Raw genomic sequence first — 21941 nt, forward strand, 5'->3', positions numbered from 1 at the left:
CCATGGCTATAAACACGTACAGGTCCTTGCAGGGCTGTGGATGCCCAGATTTGTGCTCCCATCGCTATAAACACACATAGGTAGGGCTGTGGGTGTCTACATTTGAGTTCCTGTCATTATAAACACACACAGGTTCTTGTGGGGCTATGGGTGCCCAGATTTGTGTTCCTGTGGTATAAACATGCACAGGTCCTTGCAGGGCTGTGGGTACCCACATTAGTGTTCCCATCGTTATAAACACACACGGGTCCTTGCAGGGCTGTGGGTGCCCAGATTTGTGTTCCTGTCATTATAAACACACACAGACACAGACACAGACACACACACACAAAGTCCTTGCAGGGCTGTGGGTGCCCAGATTTGTGCTCCCATCATTATAAACACACACAGGTCCTTCTGGGGCTGTGCTCCCATGGCTATAAACATGCACACACACAGGTCCTTGCAGGGATGTGTGTGCCCAGATTTCTGTTCCCATGGCTATAAACATGCAAGGTCCTTGCAGGGCTGTGGGTACCCATATTTGTGTTCCCATGGCTATAAACACGCACAGGTCCTTGCAGGGATGTGTGTGCCCAGATTTGTGTTCCCATGGCTATAAACACGCACAGGTCCTTGCAGGGCTGTGTTCCTGTGGCTATAAACACGCACAGGCACAGGCGCGTGCCCACCTTTCCCACACCATTCATGTGTGGTCCTGCTGTGTGGGGACACACACACAGGCAGCTCGGGAGGCACTGGCCAAGCAAATGTGTGACATTCAGAGCCCACAGCAAGCCCCTTTGCTGAGATGAGTGTCCCTGCATGTGTGTTTGTCTGTCCAGCACTGATTTTTACCCACAGCCTGCATGTGTGTCTGTGCACGGCTCGGAGACAAAACACTCTCCATGTGCACGAGCCTCCAGCTACTCCTACACAGCCCAGGCAGCAGCACGGGGTGCTGGAATGGAGAGGTTGGGCTGCAAGGGTACGTGGCTGTGCAGAGCACATGGCCACTGACACAGAATCAGGGGCACAGCACTCTGGAATTCAGATCACAGGCTGGCTGTGCGTGCTCCCCGAGCGGATGCAGACCCACATTCGCCAGGAATAGCACTGGCATGCAGCTGCTCGCCCACAGCTGGGCAAATGCACAACTTGCCTCCTCCGTGGGAGGGATGTGGCTTTTTGGATCACAGGGAGCACTGGGAGGCAAAAGACCTTGTCCTTAATCATGATGGTTTATTCCCTCACTAGGCCACCTTGTAGCTGGTGAGGAGGAAAGTGTCCCCACGGCCCTCTTCCCACTCTGCCCCTTTCTGCAGGGCCTCTGAAACATTGTTTCCTGTCTCTACCTCAATTTTCCTTCTTATATCAATGAGGTAAACACTGATTCCTGAGTTTTATGCACTGTAGGAAGCCAGGCAGAGGTGTCCAAATCCCTTGAGAGATGCACAGTGTCCATATTATGGATATGGGAGCCTGTGTACCTAGGAACGGCTGTCTAGAGATGAACAAGTGCTGCTGCATGCTCTCAGTGCTCAGTGACAAGACTGTGCTTTGCATGCTGCAAAACCTCACACACCTGCAGAGAAATCCACAGGTGCAAGTGGACCTTGTGAGCCTGGGCACAGCGTTGTGGAAGTGCCCACCTGTGCCCACCTCTCTGGCCTTTTAAAGCCCAGCAAGGAAGAGCTGTACCCCTTTCAGCAGGGGAGATCAGACCCCTTCCCCTGTCAGCACAAGGGCTTGTTGGTTGGGCATGCACCAGAGCTGGGGGCTGCCTCACATTTGCACATCCCTGTCCTGCTGAGAAATTCCTGCACGTCCCAGAGAGCCCTGAGAGCTGCCGAGGCCCCCAGGTGGTCCTACATGCCTCCACCCACAGCCCTAGGGAGAATCTGGATCACCAGACCCATAAATGCCTGCTTCTGTGCTCCCCATAAATCATGTCCACAGCCCAGTGTCTCATCACACCCCAGCAGAGCAGGGTCTGCCCCTGCACTTCACCCCCAGGCCCCCCCAGGCCCTGGCTGGGATGTGGTCACACACATGCACACACCTCTGAGCCTGTTCTGCAGCCTCACCCAGTGCTCCTGTGTGTCTGTGTGTCTGTGTGCACAGTCAGGGAGTCCCTACCCGCTCAGTGCAGCCGGGGGAGCACGCCTGTCTGCCTGTCTGTCTGTCTGTGTGTGTCTGTGTGTGTGTGCAGACACAGGGACATGCCAGTAGCAGCCCCTGGCACGGGGCTGGCAGGCAGAGGCAGTGCAGCTTTCCAGGTTGACTGGGATGGATGTGGGAGGTGGTGTTGACAGGGAGACATGCTGTTGTGGTGGGTGACTGCAAAGAGCAGCAGTTGTCACCGGCAGGGTCTCTATTCTCATGCAAAGCAGGGGACGAGGGTGGCACAGAGGCTGGGGATTCAGGCACAAAACCTCATACACCCCGCAGCACACAATAGGTCCAGTATTTTTAGCATCCCCTGCTTTCTGGTTTCCCACCTTCAGTTTAGGTTTGGCCCTTGGGCTGATTTCAGAAGGAGCTCCTTCCTTGCTGGATGGGTGTTAGGGAGGACATCTGCCCTCTCTGTGTGCAGGTTAAAGGGCTGGGAGGGAAAGGATTGCTGCTGTGGCACGCAGAGGGGAAGATGGACTCTCCTTCCCTGGCTCTGCCTCTTGATCTGCGTTGCTAAGAGGTCACAGTGATGCTGAGTGACAGAAACTGAATTTTTACACGGCAAAGATCAGCTGTATATCGAGGCCGTAGGAGAAAAAGGAGCCTTGGTTTCTTCAATATCTTCATTCTTTGCTTCAATAACCTGAAGAAAGCCCTGGGTGTAGTGGGAAGTCACACTGGGGTGTGTGACAGGGCAGGGTGCCTGCTGGGGGCCACCTGTGTGGTGGGGACCTTGGGACGTGCCAAGTCCATGCTGGGTGATGCAAGACCTGGAGCAAGAGCCCAGCTGGGCTGAGGAGGGGGAGTGAGACCTGCAAGGGAGAGCTGCAGCTGCCCCAAGCACAGCCTGGGGCACAGAAAGGACAATTCCTGCCTCTGTGTCTGTGCACCCCTCTGTGGGCAGGGACAGGGAAGCTCCCCGGATGTGTGGGTCGGTGGCCAGGGTGTTCATTGAGGGGTGCAGCAACCCAATCCCTGGGGTGCCTACACCAGAGGGACACCACAAACAGAGCTTGTGGTGCCCTGGAGTCAGGGTGAGCTGCAGAAGAGGAACCAAAACACTGCTGAGAGTTCTGAGCCCTTCCCAGGATGGCTCAGGGGCTCTGTGGGGCTTGTGGGCACGCAAGTGGCTGGGATCTGTGCCAAGGACAGAAGACACGAGTGAGAGGGAACACAGAGAGGCTCTGCTGGTGGCTGAGGTGTTCTGGTGCCCTGGGGTGTGAAGGATGCTGAGGGAGCTGGCCAGGACCCCTGGTGCCACACGGGATGATGAGAACTCTCTTCTTTTGTCTTTCAGCCCCTCCACTGGAAATATTTCTGTGGTGAAAGAGATTGTGGACAAACTGCTCAAGGGCTATGACGTCCGCCTCAGGCCCGACTTCGGAGGTGAGGCAGGGGCAGGGGACGGGGACGGGGACAGGGGACAGGGGACAGTGGGCAAGGGCTGTGTCTGTGCTGGCCCCTTGGCCACACACACCATGGGCAGTGCTCCCCTCAGACACCTCCAACCCTAATGTCCTTACAGCTTCTCCCTCACATCCTTAGGGCCTTCTCCCTCACGTTCTTAAGGCCTTTTCCCTCACGTCCTTAGGGCCTTCTCCCTCATGTCCTTACTGCCTTCTCCCTCATGTCCTTACAGCCTTCTCCCTCATGTCCTCACTGCCTTCTCCCTCACATCCTGAGGGCCTTCTGCCTCACATCATTAGGGTCTTCTCCCTCACATCCTTAGGGTCTTCTCCCTCATGTCCTTATGGCCTTCTCCCTCATGTCCTTATGGCCTTCTCCCTCACGTCCTTAGGGCCTTCTCCCTCACATTTCTGTCACCCCTCCTGCTTTTTCTTCTCCTCTCGCTGGCTCCCCTCCTTCCAGCTTCCCCCATCTCTGCAGGCAGCTGCGCTGTCCATGGTGTGATGTTTCTGGGGATATTTTGCCACAACAGAGACACTCAGCTCTTCTTCTGCTCCAAGCTTTCCTCCATCACGGACAACAAGTCATCCCTCCTCCATTTCTGCTCCCAGTGCCAGATATTTTGGCTCTTTTCCCTGCAGAGGGTTGAAGTGATTGCTGGTGGGGCTGTTGGTGGGCCTGCAATGCTGCTCCCTCAGCAACAGTGAGGCATAAAATATTCCCTGGGGTCAAGGATCTTCAATTCCTCCCTTGGGTCCTGTGAGCAAGCAGGAGAACCACAAGGGCCTGGTGGAGATGAAATATGAAATATGGAAAATCTTTGGGCACTGTTTTGTTCCAAGGTCTGGTTGAGGTCCATTCCTTGGAGAGGAGCAGGCACTAGAAAAGCACAGGGAGGGGGATTTGAGGGCTTCTGGACTCCGCCTGCCAAGCTTGGCTGGTTTAAGTCTTCTCTGGGCAATGCTATTTCCTCCTGATGAGGAGATGTGTGGGGCTGGGGGATGCTCAGCACACAGGAGGACAGATACAGGTGTCCCTCTCCATGGGACTGATGGGACACAGGCTCATGCCTGTGCTCTCAGGGGGAAGAGAGGCCAGGGACAATTATTTAGCGGCTCAAGGGAGCAGTTTTCTCCAAACAGGGCTGCCCCATAGTTCCTAGAAGCTGGGAGTGAAGGAATACCCTCACTGCTCTCAGCAGGGTTTGAAGGCACCCCAATTTGCTGTTCCCCATGACCAAACCCATCTCTCCCTGAAGCCTCTGGTTTCCTGCACCTCACCCAGACCTGCCCCATGCTCTGACCACCCCGTACCCTTCAGCAGAGTCCCTTCCACCCCACAAACATCATCCCCACCGCCCTCATCTCCTTGTTCTACCCCGTGGTGGAACAGGGGCTTTCAGGAGGCAGCACCAGGCGCTGCTGGGCCCTGGCCTCATGGAGGGCTCTGGCTGGGGAAGATGATGCCCACCCCTCCATAGTGGGCACCTGGGAGGTCACCCAGGGCAGTGGGGAGATGCTCTGGGTGCAGCATCCTGCAGGCAAACAGGGCTTCCAAATCTTCCCTCCTTAGAATATGGGATAGGCTGGCTTTGATTGAAAGGCTCTGCCCAGCAAACACGACATGTCCCTATTACCTGGCCAGGCCTGACCACAGAAATTGGTGCAGTCACATTTTATGAGGGGGAGAGCCATGGAGATGACATAAAACTGGAAGAGGAGCAGGGTGCAAAGGCACGGCAGGGACTGGGATCCAGTGCAGCAGGAACAGAGCTGGCTCTGCAGAGCCACGGAGCACAGCGAGCCCTGGCAGGGGCCAGTGGGTTTTGTTCACTGATTGCAGCCCCCAGGGCACCCAGGACAGGCTCAGCCCTTCCTCTGCTGACCCTACAGATCTGTGCAGTGCTGGGCTGGGCTTGGCAGGCACTGCAGGATGGATGGGGCTGGGCAGCCCTGGCACTTCATTGGATTTTGCTCTGAATTCCCAAAGTGCAAGCAGCATTTCTCCTCACTCAAGCAAAGAAATAGAATTATGAGCATAACCCCCTTCCCTGTAAATGTCTCACTGTTGCCCTTCACCCTTTCTTGTCCTTCCCTTTGCTCATGAGAGTGAGGTCCTGGTGGGGAGCCCCTTGGTTCTCATGGTGCAGGGATACCCAAACTCTCAGCATGCCTGGCTCGCACCCTAGGAAAACCTTATCCAGGCAAAATTCCTGCAGCATTTGCAGCTGGGCTGATACAGGGGTCTGGAAGCTGGAGATTGTTGGTGTTACAAGGCCACAGAAAGGGGTGGACGTTTCCTTGTACCACTGCTATACCCAGAGCTCACCAGCTCTCTGGGCTTTTGGATCAAACCCATTTCTAAGTGAAATACACTGGGGTCATGCCAGGAGGTGTCTAAGCCTGTGTGGCTCCCAGTCCTGTTGTGGAGAGGCTGAAGTTCTCCCCAATGAGTTGTGTGCAGCTGGCATAGCCACAGGACCCACATGAAGCTTGCCAGGGGAGGCTCAGGTTGGATATCAGAAAAGGGTTCTTTCCCCAGAGGGTGATTGGAACATGGAGCAGGCTCCCCAGGGAATGGCCATGTCCCCAGGGCTGCCAGAACTCCAGGAGTGTTTGTACAATGCTCTCAGGCACAGGATGGGGTTGTTGGGGTGTCCTGGACAGGGTCAGGAGTTGGACAGATCCTTGTGGGTGCTCTCCTGCTCTGATGTGCTGTGATTCCATGCAAAAGGCACAGTTTGGGCAAAGCCCTGGGTCTGTGTGTGTGCAGCCCTGCTGTCCCCCAGGGCCGTGTGGGACTGAGCTCCAGTTCCAGCATCCTGAGGACTGGACTGTTCTCCAGGACTGCCCTGTGCTCCACCTGGGCTGTTCTGCCCCCCTCCTCTGCCTCCCAGCTGGGCAGGGGGGCTGTCAGCCCTCTCTGTGTGGGGAGGTGATCCCACCACCCCCATGCTCCCATCCTGGGAACACCAGTGAGGGTGAGCTGGGAATGGCCAAGGGGGCACCTCAGAGGGGTGGCAGGTCCTGCTGGGAGCCCTGTGCCCCAAAGGGATGTCATGGAGCTGCCTCAGGGCTAGCCAGGAGTGACCAGGGGGTCTGGCAGGACAGTCAGCTGCCTGCCCAAGGGGAGAGGAGTGCAGCAAAGCAGCTGCCACTCAGCTGCCCATGAACCAGGGTGAGCTGTGCCTCTAAAGCCAGAGCCTTCAGCTCTCTGTGGCTCCAGGGTGAGGCACCAGGGGCAGGAAGGTGACAGCAGCCAGTGCTGGGCTCCCTGGAGGTGTGGATACAGCCAGGTCCTTCCCAGACAGATTCCCACATGAGGAATGCGACCCACAAACGTAATGAACCAATTGGCTTCCCTTCCTCCCTTCCCTGCTCTCTCTTGCTGCTTTCCTCGTGCTTTCCTCTTGCAGCAGAGTTGTTTCCTCCTTGCTCTCCTGTCCCCACATCAGTGGCAGTCACCTTGCCCTGTCCCCATCCTCAACCTGGGGACAATGTCCCAGCTCCACGTCCTGGAGTACCTCCTCCGTTCACTCCTGCCTGTAGAGCAGGAGCAGCTGGGATGCTTTGGGTGTGAAGGCACATGGAGGGACCTGTTCCCATGTACCGCCTGCCATGGTGAGGCAGATCTTTCCCCTCACAGTCTTTCTAAGAGAGCCCCCAGGCTCATCCCAGCACCCCCACCCTGCCCAGGATGTGGTGCTTCCACAGCTCCAAACATAACTCGTGGCTCCCCAGTCCTCTTTTTTTAAAAATTTTTTTGAAAAAGAGAAAGAGAACTCCGCCTAATGCCAAAAGGAGGACAGGCCTGCTGGGGATTGCAGTTCACTTTTTAATTTTGAGATGCCTCGTTAGCTCTGGGCCAAGCTGAGTGGCTGAGAAGCATCAGCCTTTCGCTCTCCTCCCTCTCCCCCACCCCCCTGGAAACCCATTAGGCCGTGGAGCAGGTCAGCTCTCAGGGGTGGAGCCCTGGCAATGAGTGCCATGTGCTCACCTGGGGAGCTGGGCTGAGCAGGGGACACCTAAGGGGACAGCTGGAGCCAGGTGGAGATGATGGGAAAGTCTGGGAGCAACTCCATGGGAAAGCCACCTTGGTTATGTGGGGGCAGCCTGAGGGACAGCCCCCTCTGGTGTTTCAGGGACACAGGACAGGACTGTCCCCTCTGGTGTTTCAGGGGACACAAGACAGGACAGTCCCCTCTGTTGTTTCAGCTGCTGTCCCCAAGACCTGGGGTGTCACCCCATGCTGGAGAGATGTGGCAGAGTCCCAGGGTGGGACATGCAGGGACCAGGAGAGGGCCTGGCACTGAGGGGACAGGAAGGGATGATGGCAAACAAGTCCAAAGGGTCTGGCCAGGATTGTGGTGAGGATCTGGAGCAGCCTTCAGGAGGGATGTGCAGGGAGGAGCAAGAAGCAGCCAGGTCTCCAAGAGAGAGATCTTTGTCCTGGTACTGCAAGACCAGAACAATGCAGAGAGAAGGTTTTGGACATCAAACCCCAGGTGGGTGCCATGAGTTGGCTCTGGGGGATGGACAGCCTGGGAGTGATTCATATAGAGCACTAATTCCACCACCAGGTGAGCAGGATGGCCATGATTTAGGGCTGGCTGAGCAGGGGGTGCTGCAGATAATGTCTAAGAATCATCTCAGAGCAGCACCCTGGCTCTTGTAAGTGCTCTTAGGCACTCACTTTCAGGAGCATTAGTTAGGAAAAAAAAATGGAAAAGAAAGCAAACTAAGATGATATTGCCCCAGGGTAGAGAAGGCAATGAAGGAATGGCAGGAAGATCCCACTTGAGCTCAGTGACTCAGCTGCTCTCTGTTGGTGCAACGTTTCCAGCCCAAAACTTTGCAAGAGTTCCAAGCAGATGGCTCTTGATGGTTTTCCAGCATCATTTGCAGGTCTTGGTAGCCAAAAGCAAGGTGAGGGCACTCTGTGCTCCTTGCTGCCAGCCCTCCTGGAGTGCAGGGTTCCTGGTGTTTCTTCTGGGGGGAATGCAAGTGTCTGGAAATGCCTGGTGAAAACAGAATGACCGTGAAGCCCTTGGGATTGTACAGTAAATCCTGGATTTTCATGTCTGTGGATCCAGCAGATTTCTCTGCTCCATTTTAAATTCAAACTTCCCTAAGGAAAATTAGAACATAAAGGGGGGTTGAAAAGAGCCTGTGTCCTGCTCCTCATCTGCTTTGTGTCATGGATGAAGCTTCCCAGCTCTTGCCACCCTCATTTAGGATATCCAAACCCCTCTTTGCTGCAATATCTTGGCCTTCCTCCCTCCTGTGCCCTGCCCCTTCTGCTCCATTACACCTCCACCCTCCTGGACACCCAACCCTGCTCCCACATCCTCTTTACCCCCCAGTATTCCTTCTTCAGTGGCCACTCCAGATTCAGTGGAGCTGGGGATTAAATCCTCAGCCTTTCCCTGTGTAACAGCATCACTTGAAAGCCAGAATTGTAAAAATAAATGATTGCTGATGCATAAAGTGTTGCAGTGAAGCATCGTCAGTGGTTCAGGGCTCCAACACTGGCAGGGCTGAGCGGCTGCACCAGCTGGCACGGCTGCAGCAGCAGGGATGGGGTGCTTGGGTTGTTTCCCTGGCCCACCAGCCCTGTGTGCCTGGGAAACTGCTGCTCTCAGTGCTCCTGTGCTGGAAGGAACGGCAATTTGGTTTCTTCCATGGTCAAGGCTGGCGGTGCTGTTCAAGCTTTCCCCGAAATGTCCCTGTTTTCCACTGTGTGTCAGGCGGTGGTTTTTTCCAGGCAGCTAGATTGCTTTGGATTTTTGAAGGGGGGGGGGGGGGGAGAAATTTTAGGAAAAATGATTCAGAAATTTCTGAGAACAAGCCAAAACGTGTACGTGCTGGGTTTTTTTCCCTGTCCTAAAATGTTGGGGGATGAAACCGGCAGCACCCACTGCAGGGCTGGCCCCTGTGCATGGGGAGCAAGCGTGTCCCCAGGGCCACCAGCGACCTGGCTGGCACAAGGGCTGTGTCCCCACTGCCTCTGGTGCCAGGGCAGCACCTCAGAGCAGTGATGCTGCTGCAGGAGGACCAGGATATGGGGCTGGAAGAGGGCAGTGGGTACTGATGCTGGGCTGCCTGTCTGGGGGGCCACAGGAGCTGCTCACCTGCCTTTCTAGGCTTTAGTTTTCAGCTTTCCCCTCCTCTTCTGTGGCAAAAAATATTTAAATCTCAGAGCATCTAGATTCAATTTTCCTTTTTCTTCTGAGATGCTTTGAGGCAGCCCTTTTGGGGCAGGGAACTGAGATTTGGCAGGAAGGTCTGGTCCCACCAGGGACAGCTCCTTCCCTGCTCACAGAGCTGGGCATGGGGTGAATGGGAAATTCTGCACTTCACAGAGCCTGACTCCACCAGGAAATGTCACCCTTCTGTCCCCACACCATGGATGCAGCTCTGGGTTTGAAAGCAGAGGGGTAATTATGGATCAGGCTGGGGAAAGGAGTTAATTGAGGAAGGAGAGACAGAAGCTGTCTGGAAAGTCTCTAAACCCCAGTGTCACTCAAGGCCAAAGGAAAGGTGAATCCCTGCTAGGGCTGTCAGTGGTCCCACTTTCCTTCCTGAATAAAGAGCATTAAGAAAAGGCCATTCTTGGTCAGTAAAACTGGCTGCAGCTGTGCAGCCCTCACTTCCTCCCCAGTTTTTGTGACTTCTGGCTCCAGACCATGGGTCACATCCTCTCTAGGGCTAATCCAGAAGGAAGATGACAACCTCCTGCTGTTGTGTCTTACTTCATTAACTGAAGTGGCAGGAAATGAAAGGATCCCGTCCTTCTTGGGACATATGTGGATGTTAACACATTGCCACATGATGGAATTTCTATTTTTTTCACTTTGCTCTTTTTATACGAAATACATGCTGCAAAAAGGACTTGGAGGCTGTTAAGTCAGACACACAAGACTTCAGAAAAAGCCAGAATTGGGGTTTCTCCAGGGATCTACATTTGGTCTCCTTGTGAGGGTACATCAGGAGGAAAGGTCCTAGAGTTGCCTCCTCCTGAGCAGCCCTGCAGAGCACACCAAGGTGCCACTTACACATGGAGCTGCTTTTTCTCCTTCCCTTTCCTGCAGAGGGGGAAAGGCTGGGGGCATGGCAGTGGGGACAACTGAGGTGCCCACAGCAGGTGATTAGGGAGGGTTGATTGTCTGGTGCAAAGGCTGGGGCTGAGCACCCAAAGTCCATCTTGGACTTGTTCTTTCCGGGCTGTTCTGTGCTCAGACCTGCTCTCCACACAGCCTCAGCTGTGTTTATGACTGCTGCCAAGCACAGCAGTACAGCAGGAGCGTGTTCACACCTCTCCCCCAAGGAACCAAAGGTATCCCCTGCTGAGGGCTGCCCAGTGAGGGGGTGATTCTCCAGGATGCTCAGCAGCACTGGAGGCAGGCAGTGCCTGTTTGGAGCACAGCTCCTCTTGATTTCAGCCACAGCTGTGAGTGCTCAGCCCCAGTGCCCCGAGAGAGAGACACACAGAGGTCACTGAAATCCAGGAGCTCCAGGTGGCTGGGGTAGGACAGAGCACACAGGAACCCTGTGACACAGCCACAAAAACATCTTCTCCTTCCTGTGGGCTTCCCCTCACTCACTGGGCAGTGTCAGCACTGCCCTCCTGCAAATCCATCCTCTATCAATCAAGGAAAAGCAATGAGCAAGGATGCTGTGGACAGTTTAATTAAGAACTGGCTCCATAACATCCATTCAGCAGTGGGCATCCTTCCACCTAACCTTCGTCCATTTTGTTTTCCTCATGATTTTGTTCTTGAGGGCAATAATGTTTTAGGATATTAGACCAGTCCCTTCCTCCAGTGTGACAGAGCTTGTGAACCTCTTGCTGCACGCTGAACACCCTTGTGCATTCAGGTGTGGCCACACTTATTATCCTCCTTTCGAGACAGAATCTCTGGCACAGAGCAGTGGAAGAGGTTTTGGGAGAAAACAACAATGGAGATGAGTTCCCCTGAGGCTGGCCTGGGGTTTCTGGGCAAGCTGTGTGCCTGCCACAGAGCTGTGCCCGCTTTTCAGGATTTGGTGTCCAGTGAGGACCATAAAGTTTTGCTGTCATCCATTTCCAACTGGAGCTGGAGGAGATGTTGGTTCTCATGCCCAAGCCTGTGTGGGATAAATGCACTTTGTTGCCTTTCTCCTTCCTTTTCCCCCTTGGCTGGTGCAGCCCCTCCCTGCAGCTCTGCTCAGGCCCTGGCACAGCTGCTCTTCCACTCCATGGCAGGGCCCTGGGCTGGCAAGGACCCCTCAGAGATGTCTCTTAAAACAAAGACGTCATCATCATTTTAACTAAGCTTTTATTCCAGGAATTTTGCCTCCACCCTTAGTCATAGATTTTTTTACATCAAGATGCAATGCATTCGAGTTACTAATTAGCAGAATAATTCCAATACTTCTTAATTAATTAACTGACTAAAAGCAGATTGTTGTTTATAGCCAGATTTGCCACATCACCTGGACCCGTGTTCCTCCTTGACAAACATCTACGTAGCACTCACCATTTCTGAGATTATTCCTGCCAGCAAACTTGCCTTCGAGGGACTGCCACTGAAAGCACAATGTGAAAGGAGTGTAAAATCCATTAGTACAAGTCCTTTTGATTACTCAAAATATATTCTCACCGCCCTGGAGCTGTTCATCAGAGCAGCTTTACATACCTGCATTGTTCATCTCCTAAGACTCCCAGTATCCCAGTTAGGCAGAGAGGTATTTTTAATCCATGTAACACGAAATAGAAAAGCCAAGGAATGTACTGCAGTTGTGCTGCTGTGTGAAAGAGGCTCTGTGTGTGCATGCCACTTTTCTCACCCATGTCTGGTTCAAAGAAAAAGAGTTGGAGGCTGCTACAGTGTCAGGGTGGCTGGATGGAAGAGGGTTTTTTGGCGGTACTGACACCGTCTGGTCTGTAAAATCCATTCTTGCAGAGAGCCCTTGCTGGAGGATTTTATATCTTGATATTTCATGTGAAATATCATGCACTTGTTAAAGCATGACCAGAAACATGGACAAGACAAAAGATGTGTTTAATGAAGGCACGAGGCTTTCAGAGGAATTCATATCTCATGGGTGAAAAAGGGCAAAGTTGGGTGGTGGAGCCCTATAGGATGAACAGAATGGTCAGTAAAACAGGTTTGCTGGAGACTCAGGGATTGATCCTGTTCTCCTGAAATGGAAGGAAGCAGAGCTCTTCTCCCTTCCTGTTGGGATGTGGGAGCTCTGCTGTTTGCTTTGAGCAGGCTGGGTTGGGCAGCACTGATCACACCATTCCTATAGGCTGTTTTTCTGGTTGTGGCATTTATCCCTGGTTCTGTGCCATAGCTAAAACCTCTTTTTTTCCCTCTGATCTTTCCCCCCTCCCCTTCCTGTTTCTCCTGTTATTTGCAGTCCTGCAGGAATTGTGCTGTTAAATAATTGTGCTTGTGACAGGGGTGAGCCTCAGCCCAACCCACCATGTCCAGAATTCCCCTCCCTAGACCTCAGGACCTCTTAGTTCAACTCTGGGATGACTCTGAGTGCAGTTCTAGTTGGAAGAAAGACTTGTAAAATTACATCTTGTTGTTCCATATTTATTCTCCCTCAGTGGTTTCCATGTCAAACTTGCTCAGTTTACCAGTCAAAACAAGATATTTCTACCTGCCAGCTCTGCCAGCTCAGCCTGGGCTCTGGAAATCAAGCTGTGCTCTCTCTGCCCTGGACATCATCACTCGCCAGAAAGGATTCTCAAATCAGGGCTGAGCTGGATGTGATGTTGAGTGTGCACAAATAGAATTTGTTCCTGGGTGGTATTAGGGGCTCTGTGGGACAGATATCAGCAAGGCTCCTGTGCTGTGCAAATATTGACTAACAAATCTACCCCACCACCACCTGGGGGAGGATGGGACACCTCTGGGGACATTTTATACCTTGGGGACACCCAAAGGGGGAAGATTTTGGGGGATGATGGTAAAAACCCACAGCAGCCCCGGGAATGGCACAGGGAAGCTCTGCTTCCTGCTGTTCTCTTTATTTGTGAGAACAGACCTAGCACCTCCTGTGCTCTGGGCCATTGCTTGGTCACCAAACTGCGACCTTTCCTTCAGCTGGGGTGTCCTGTGGAATCCCCACAGGGAACAGGCAGGCAAGGCCACTTCTTGCTGTGGAGAAGTGTCATGGTGTAGCCATAGGAAAGCTCTTCATTGATGGGCATTGTGTCCACAAATAGTCCCCCTTCTGATGGGTGAAGCAGAAGGACTTTCCTCAACACCCCTCCAGAGAAAAATGGAAATTTTTTAAATTTGATAATTGGCAAAATGTTTAAAAAGCCACTACACGTGACAGAAAATATATTTACTGTGTATGATCGTGTAGGGAAACTGGGAAGGGTGTCCTGCATTGCTTTCAGCTTTCACTCCTGTGCTTCTTAGTGAATCCCCCAGGGGCTGTCAGCAAGGAGGGGACACCAGAGCCTTCCCTGCCCCATGTGAGGCTCCACTGTGAGCCTGCAGAGCCATTCCAGCCCCTAAAAGCCATGGTGAGCTTTTATCTGTGACACAACCCAAGAGCAGGGAGGAAATAGGGTGACAGCCTTGGTTCTTTGTCACCCTGTGCTCACATTTGGGACAGTCAGCTGAGCTAGGAGAGCACCAAAGTGCCCCTTCCTCTTCCTGCAGAGCAAGGATGGGCTTTCTGGCCAGCAGATCTCTCCAAACACATCCCCTCAGCTACCTGGAGTAGTTCTGACTCTTCTCTTACACTCTGTGAGACAGTTCCTGCTCCCTTTAAGGAGCTTGGTGCTGGTGACACCACAGCAGGTGACAGGGGAACCTTGTGCCAGGGGTAAAGCCACGTCCAAGGGCTGCGCTGGACAGTTCAATGGGTGATGCACAAAAAAGGGGGTGCTGATGGCACTGGCAAAGCTCTGGGTGTAAGATCAGGAGCTGTCAGGCCAGGAGAGGAGGCCACCCAGGTCACAGATGTCACCTAGAGAAGGTCTGCAGGAAAGCCCACTCTCCTGGCCTCTGGAGAAGGATCTCAGCTTGGCAGGAAATTTTTGGAAGTGAGGGAGAGGGTAGGCTATGAGCTGGATTCCTCTTCTTATCCTCCTTTCACAGCAAAAATAGAACATTTATCACAAGTTCCCTACATGTTTTTCTTCCCTATTGCACACTAGCTCCTTGCTAGTATTTGAAGCTCCAGAAAAAAGAAATTGATGAGTACTCAAGTTAATAATGTGTGCTTATTGTGTTGATGAATTGCTGGAGATGAATATATATGTAAAAGCTCTGCAAGATTCACTCATCCATGCATCCTGAGTGAAAGCAATTATTTTGGTGAGCAAATGGGACTTAGTTTTATGTCTTAATAAAGAGGTTCTGGGCTAAAAGGCAACTTTTGTTCCGGACATTATTGCAAATCAAGCTTTACTGAAATAATGGAAACACCAGCACAGGGGGCAATCTTTTAGAAGTGAACATCCTGGAATCATTTTTTCTACTAAACTCTTTCAATTCTTGGTCACACTAAATTTTGTAAGATCTTCCCTGTTTCAGACTGTGGAGAAAGGGCAGGACCACCTGAACAAAGCACATCCAAGAGCTTCAGAAACTGAGGGATGAAAACTTGTGATCCCATGGATGACATTTGGAAAGGAGGAGGCTTGTTTTTTTGTGTGTGCTTTGTTTCTCGTGATTCCTAACCGAGATATGAATTTAATGTGAATGTAATGATATTCTCAGACCTGACTCGCTCCATTTTTTCAATACTTGCCCTGTAAATTGTCCAAAACATAAGCCTTGGGCATGGTGCAAGTTTAGCACAAGGTCCCAACCTGGCCATCTTATTCCTTTTGTTTTTCCCCAGATGCTGGGGATGTCCAACTGGATCCAATCCAGGAATTACATCCTTTAAAGACAAGAGTCTGTAAACAGAGATGAGGAGGTGTGACTAACTCATAAAAAAAATTGAAAACAGGGAGGAAAAAAAGAGAAAACACCTTGTTGTTGTCACTTTGATAAAAATGACAAGTCCAGGTATTTTGTTGTTGTTACAAACACTTCTAAGACAGAGAAAGGGATTTGATGTGAACAGAGGAGCTAGTGTTAACCCATTTAAATTAATTTGGCTCAGCTCATTTGCAGCTAAGGGGATTAGATGGCTCAGGATTTGGTAATGTGAGAGAGTGTTTTCCCAGACAGGTCACATCCCATAGTCCAGGCCAGGTCTGGATGCTTTGGGGGAGGATATTTCCAGTGCACACAAGAGAGAGGCTCCTGCATGGAGAAAACATTTATTGCTCACGTGCCAGGAAAGCCCCAGCACTGAAAAGCTGGGGCAGCACCTTTGTGCCCTGGGTAGGAAGGTGAGAAATGAGACATCCAAGGGGCAGCTTGGGAGAAAATTCCACAGCTGCCAGGCAGGGAAAACTGCTAAATGACCTCAGCTGTGAGCCATAGTGGCAACCTGGCCTGAGGGTGGAGTGGCCTGGGAAGGGAGGGATAGGATAGAGAATAGATTAGGGATAGGACAGAATAGGATGGGATAGGATGGGATAGGATAGGATAGGATAGGATAGGATAGGATAGGATAGGATAGGATAGGATAGGAGAAGATAGAGGATAGGATATAGGGTATAGGATATAGGATGGCATAGGATAGGATAGGATAGGATAGGATAGGATAGGATAGGATAGGATAGGATAGGATAGGATAGGATAGGATCCCACATATAGCAGCACCACCTCTGCCATTGGGGGTGGTTTGGCTGTGAGGAGGAGGGTGGTACTGTGGTTTTCCAGGTATTTTGCTGCACTCCTACCTCCTGGCTCTGCAAGGAGTGTTATGATGCTGGGGAGGGATCCAGCCCTAAAACCTGCTTTAAAACCTGTGTGCCTCTGTGGGCCTTGTAGCACCAGAACTGGTACAGAGATGGAACATTTGGCATTGTAAAGAGTGTTTTTGAGGCTGTGATGAGTCCTGGGGGTTGGTCTGCTCAGAGACTGAGATGGGGCAGCTGCCTGTGGTGAGTGTTTTCTGGTACATGGTTAAATATCCTGCTGACTTTTGCACCCAGGGGTTCAAAGTATCTTGTGTCTGTGTGCAATCGTTCCTGAAGAGCTGCCCCTTTCAAAAGCAGGTGCTGGGCTGGGAAAGGAGGAGCAGGAGGGAGCCAAAGGCTTCTGAGCCTGCCCCAGCTGGAGGAGCAGAGTCTCTGGCAGTGCCCTGGCTGGCTCTAGGAGATGGGGCAAACACAAGCTCTGAGTAAAAGCAGAAGGACTGGGCTCTTCCTGAGTCCACCAGAGCTTCCCAGGCAGGCAGAGCTGTGCCCCAGGGCTGCTCTGGCAGGGCCCTTGCAGAGATGCAGTTCCTGCCAGGATCCTGACAGAGGTAGGAGGGAAGTCTTCTCAGGTGGAGCGGTGTGGGGGTGGCTGATGAGCGTGGGCACAATGCTTCACACTGCTGCTGGGGAGAAGAAGCCTGCCTTGTGTTGCTTTGCTGTCACTCTACAACAGGCACTTGCTTGGCAAGCCCTGCTGTCCTCCTGCTACTACTCTTGGTGGAGGAAAGCTGGAGGAACCTGGGATGCTCAGTGTCTCTGCTTTCCTGGGATTTGATCAGTGTAAACACAGGGAAATGTGGTCTTGCATAGTGCCAGCTCTGCAGAGAACAGGGAACACCAAGTGTGTGCCCTGCAGGCTGCAGAGCCTCAGAGCTGGTCCCTGTGGGTGCCCTGGGAACAAGGGGAGGGCAGGTGAGCCTTCCAGGAGGCTGGAGCACTGCCTTCATCTGCCAAGGGTCAGGTCTGGACCCACCTTCTGCCATGTCCCTGCTCCAACAAGGACTCCAATGGCAGTGACACCCCTGCAAAGCAAGCTGGCCATTGTCTCAGCTGGGCACTGCCAGCTGTAAGGGATGGATGGGAGCTGGCACTCAGTCCTCTTGGTAAAGTTGCTCTTATAGAGTTGATTGCTTGGACCCAGTGGTCAAAGCCAGCGTGATGATGGTGAGTTCTGGTGAGGTGATGCAGTTGTGTGTCTCTAAATTAGAGACAAATCTGAGAACTTCTTTTCCTCTTGCTTTGCTGTAACCTTACCAAATGTGCTTTGGATCCACCAATATGCATCACCTGGGCAAGAGATTCACAACCAGAAGCTACTGGAAGACTGTTTTCATCACTGAGGATGAAACAGTTTTAAAAATCTCTCTCCTGAATATTGACCTAGGCCTCTTCCAAGAACAGATGATGCTCTGGGTAGTCAGTAACTGTTTTCAATGCTGAGAGCCGTGTGTGTGTGTGTGTGTGTGTGTGTGTGTGTGTGTACAGGTGCTCTGCTGGACTAGGTCCACTGGCAGTCCAGATGCTGTCAGGCTTGGTGTCTACTCACTTGTTCCAATTTTAAGCCTGTACATTTGAGACTTTGTTTTTATTCAGCTTGGGTAGCTGTCTACCAACATCTTTTAAAATCAACCTTGATTTAGCTTCCTCTGTAATCCTTCAATCCCTCTGGGACAACCTTTACACTGTTTTTTGCAGCCAGCTGATTGTTCTCTCTCACTTCCAAATTTCCATGGGATATTTGCAATATCCCATTCTAATACCCACTAATCCATTAAAAATACCCATGAGATAGATTAGGTAATCCACTGTGCCTCACAGATTGTGTTCCTTAACTCTGTGCTTCCCCTGGAACAGCCACAGAGCGGGTGCTGCACCTGCCCTGGGAAAGCACTGTTCCTCCAGAAGGATCCCTCACACTGGCTCAGCAGCAGGCACAGTTTGCTTGAGAAAATGTTCTGTGACTGCTCAGGTCCATAGGGAGGCTTCATGTGACAACAGGCTGGGACTGTGGCTGCTGTTATCCAGGTTAAGCTGTGTGTTTGCAAAGAGCATCTCAGGGAGCAGAGCTGGCAGGAACAGAGGTCAGCCCTGCCTGCTCTTCAAGGGCTGTGGCTCCTCGCTGAACAGGAGCCTCATTGCTTGCACCATGGTTGTGTTTGGATATTCCAAAAATCTGCTCAGGAGGTGAGCTGTGGTTTTACCCTTCCTTAGATGTTCCATCCTACCTTTGTGCTGTCCTTGATGTCCTGGTGAGAACTTCCTCCAACTTGGCATTTTCCTTGGGAATTCCCAACTATTCCCCTTTCTTAAATAAATATTTCAAGGTCAGTTGTCTGACTGGATGAGGTGACAATGCCAGGAGAGGACAATGGCACAGGTAATCCTCATTATCCTCTATGCACAGGGTAGTGCTGTGCCTGGTGTGGTGTAGATGGATGGAAACCACACCAGGGTTAGGCAAGATCTCATTCTGTGCCTGGGCTCAGCGGTGTAAAAAGGACCAGGGACTCCCTAAAGGAGTATGGGAAAATGTAGGAAACCTACAAAATACCAAGGAAACCTAAGAAATACCCAAGAAACTGTTTTGTACCAGACCTACTTGGAGAGCAGCTGCAATCTCCATGGGAACTAGTGGTAGTAGATATCCTCCCTGCCCCTGCAGAGCCGTGAATCCATGGGAAAAGAGCAGGCATTGACATCCCCAGACACCCTGGAGGCCAGCACCCTGTCTTTTAGCTCCAAAATCCCACTGAGAGATTCCTCAGCAGTGACAAGACCCTCATAAAACCTGTCCCTCCCCAACAAAAATCCAATAACAAATTTGCTAACTTGCCTTGAGACCATCTCTCCTTCTGGTGATGTATAAGAGTGTAAGGCCATGGAGGGCTTTGCCCTTTTAAATCCAAGGGATTCCATGGGGTGACCTGCTGGGAGTAGAGGGAGAGCTCCAATATCAGCCTCTGAATGTGTTTGATGTTTCTGGCTCTTGTGCTAAACCTGGCAAAAGAAATGCACAGCACTGGCTGTGTTTGGGGGAGAGATCATGGAAATAAGAGTGGAAAAAACCAAGTGGGAAAAGGATTGGAAAGTGTTAAATGGATGTTTAAACCTGGATTTTATTGGAAAAGTTTGAGTAGGTTCTTAAGGGACCCTGCTGAACTCAGTGCTTCTAGATGTCACAGCAAATCAGAGGTGCTGGATGAAAGTGGTTCCCAGAACATTTCTGCTTTCATGATACATGGTCAGCTTTTCTTGTTCCTCAAGCAACGTTAACACTAAACTGAGTTTGTGCTTGATGCTGTACATAAGCTAAAATAAAAGGAAAGGAACAGGAAAGTCAGTGTTGGGAAACTTCTTTGTGATTTGGCTTGTGTAGCCTGCTGGGCTGGCATCTTTTAGATGTTCTCTCACTGCTGTAGCAGAGCCCTGGTCCTGAGATCTGTAAGCACAGCTATTATGCAGACAGCAATTTGTGAGCTCCTCTTGCAATCTCCCTGTGTGCTGAAAACCCAGGAGCATTTCCATTCTGCCTGCAATGGAGTGTAGTAAATTTGAGTGTCCTGACAACAGGCTGGCCTCTGAGTTATCTTTTGGGAGGTTTCAAAAAACGACAGCACAGGACTAATTAGTCCATCAGCCAAAAATGATTCAGGGCTATCTGTTTTGGGAGGGCCAGCGGGAGATTTATGAAGAGGACGAATGTTTTCATCCTGGCAGCAGCTCCTCAGCCAGCAACAAGCCCGGTGCTGGATGTGCCTCCTGCACCTCCAATTACCTGGGAGCTCTTGGCTCCCAACTAACCACGTCTGTCAGGCCTTGTGTAACCAGCCCATGACGTGGGCCTGGCTCTGAGCTGGAAACACAAAGCCAGGCTGCCCCCAGGTCCAGTGCTGGGAACAAAGCAGAGGAGCAGCCTGGGTGAGCCATTTTCTACAGAAAGGACGAGTGGATGCTGAACGTCCCTGCCTCGTTGAGGAGTGTGGAGTGAGGACTGGAGGGAAAAGTGCTGGCAGTGGAATGACAATGACAGGCTGTGTGCTGGTTGTGCTTGTGGTGAGACTGAGACTGCCCCAAATGCTGGTTCTGTTGGGTGAGGGTCACTGAAAATGCAAGAGAGGCACTGTAGTTCCATGGTCCTTCATCAGCAAACCTGGCCCTCTTCCTGCCTGCACCAACCTTCTGGGCAGCAACACTTCCACCACACAGGGCAGGGCAGCCTTGTCTGGGACTAGCTGGTTTGGGGCTGCCCTTCAGCTTCTGGAGGGTTTGGAGTGAGGAGCAGGTTTTGCATGGATGGAATTTCATGCCTATGGCTGTTTACCATTGCAGGGTAAGGCACAGACCTGTTCTATATGTAGGTTTAGTAACTGAAGCCTCTAATTTTCTCTGGTTGGCTTTGTTTACTTAGCAGAAGACCTAAAAGCAGTTTTCCTGCTGCTGCAGGGATCTCAGAGGCTGGTGATGCCACAGGCAGGGTGCAAGCAGGGAATGCTGAGGCTCATGCACAAAGCTGTCTTGAATAATTTCTCCTCTTGTCCAGAAGAGACAGGGCTGTGCTCACTCCTGCTGCACGCGTGGTGCACTCCAATGGCAGGAGCTCAGCTGCCCCTTTGCCATCTCCAACCTCCTCCACAGAGTGAGCAGTTCCAAGGATAGCTGCAGTGGATTTGGAGATGTTTCTGTGGTTTTAGGAAGATTTTGTACAGAAGATGTTCCTTTCTCTTTTGTCTCTAGGAGTGTGTCATTGCTTCAGTGGCTGGTTTGTGGATACCAGGCTTTAAAATAGAGATGTAGACAAATTGGCAAAAGGCCAGAGGAGAGCAGCACTAATTGTCAGAGCTTTAGAAAACATGACCTCTGAGGAGAGGTTGAAGAAATCAGGTGCATTTAATCTAGACAAGGCAGTATGGGTGGGGGAGGGAGGGGGATGTCATGGTTTCTCAGAACATAAAAGCTGTTGTTAAGGAAGGATGATTGATTTATTCTTTCACTGTTGTGGGGGGGGGGGGGGGAATGATGAGACCAAACTACATGTAAACTGCAGAGAAGATTTGGTTTGGATATCTAGGAAAAGCCTTCAGTGCAGTGAAATGTGGGAAGGTATTGTTCAGGGAAGCTGTGAAATTTCTGACACCCTGTTAATGCCTTTGTTCCTGTAGCTCAGACTAAAGGGTAATTTTCAGGCTGATCCCTGTCCCTCAGCACTGCAAACCTCGGCTCTGCCAGCAGGGCCAAGTCCACGTGGGCAGGAATGCAGGGACCAGCATCCTTGAAGCCCTGGCTGCAGTTCATAACAATGATGTGGTTTCAGTGAACCATAAATGCAGTTCTGCTCTCCTGCCCACTGGTTTGGAGTTTCTTTGGCTGTGTCTGAGCTTCAGTTGGACATCTGAAGGCAGAGGAACCTGAGCTTGCTCTGGTGTTGACTTCCTTGGGTAGGAGTGAAGAGGGGACAGCTTGGACCTCAGCTCTGGGCAGCTGCCTGAATGACCTGTTTCACTGGATTTTGTGCTTTTACCTTCAGTGAGCTCAGAACCAGGCTGGGT

The 21941-nt window shown here is 51.7% G+C and overlaps 1 protein-coding gene across 1 annotated transcript in view; it reads left to right on the forward strand.

The window, feature by feature from the left end:
* LOC132079960 (gamma-aminobutyric acid receptor subunit beta-4) overlaps positions 1 to 21941 on the forward strand; it is a 78208-nt gene that overhangs the window by 1761 nt on the left and 54506 nt on the right. Inside the window, exon 2 of the mRNA XM_059482879.1 lies at positions 3452 to 3540. Within this exon, the coding sequence (XP_059338862.1) occupies positions 3452 to 3540 (89 nt within the window). The remainder of the gene's footprint in view (positions 1 to 3451; positions 3541 to 21941) is intronic.

This window comes from Ammospiza nelsoni, chromosome 15 (genome assembly GCF_027579445.1).
Source record: "Ammospiza nelsoni isolate bAmmNel1 chromosome 15, bAmmNel1.pri, whole genome shotgun sequence".
Lineage (NCBI taxonomy): Eukaryota > Metazoa > Chordata > Aves > Passeriformes > Passerellidae > Ammospiza > Ammospiza nelsoni.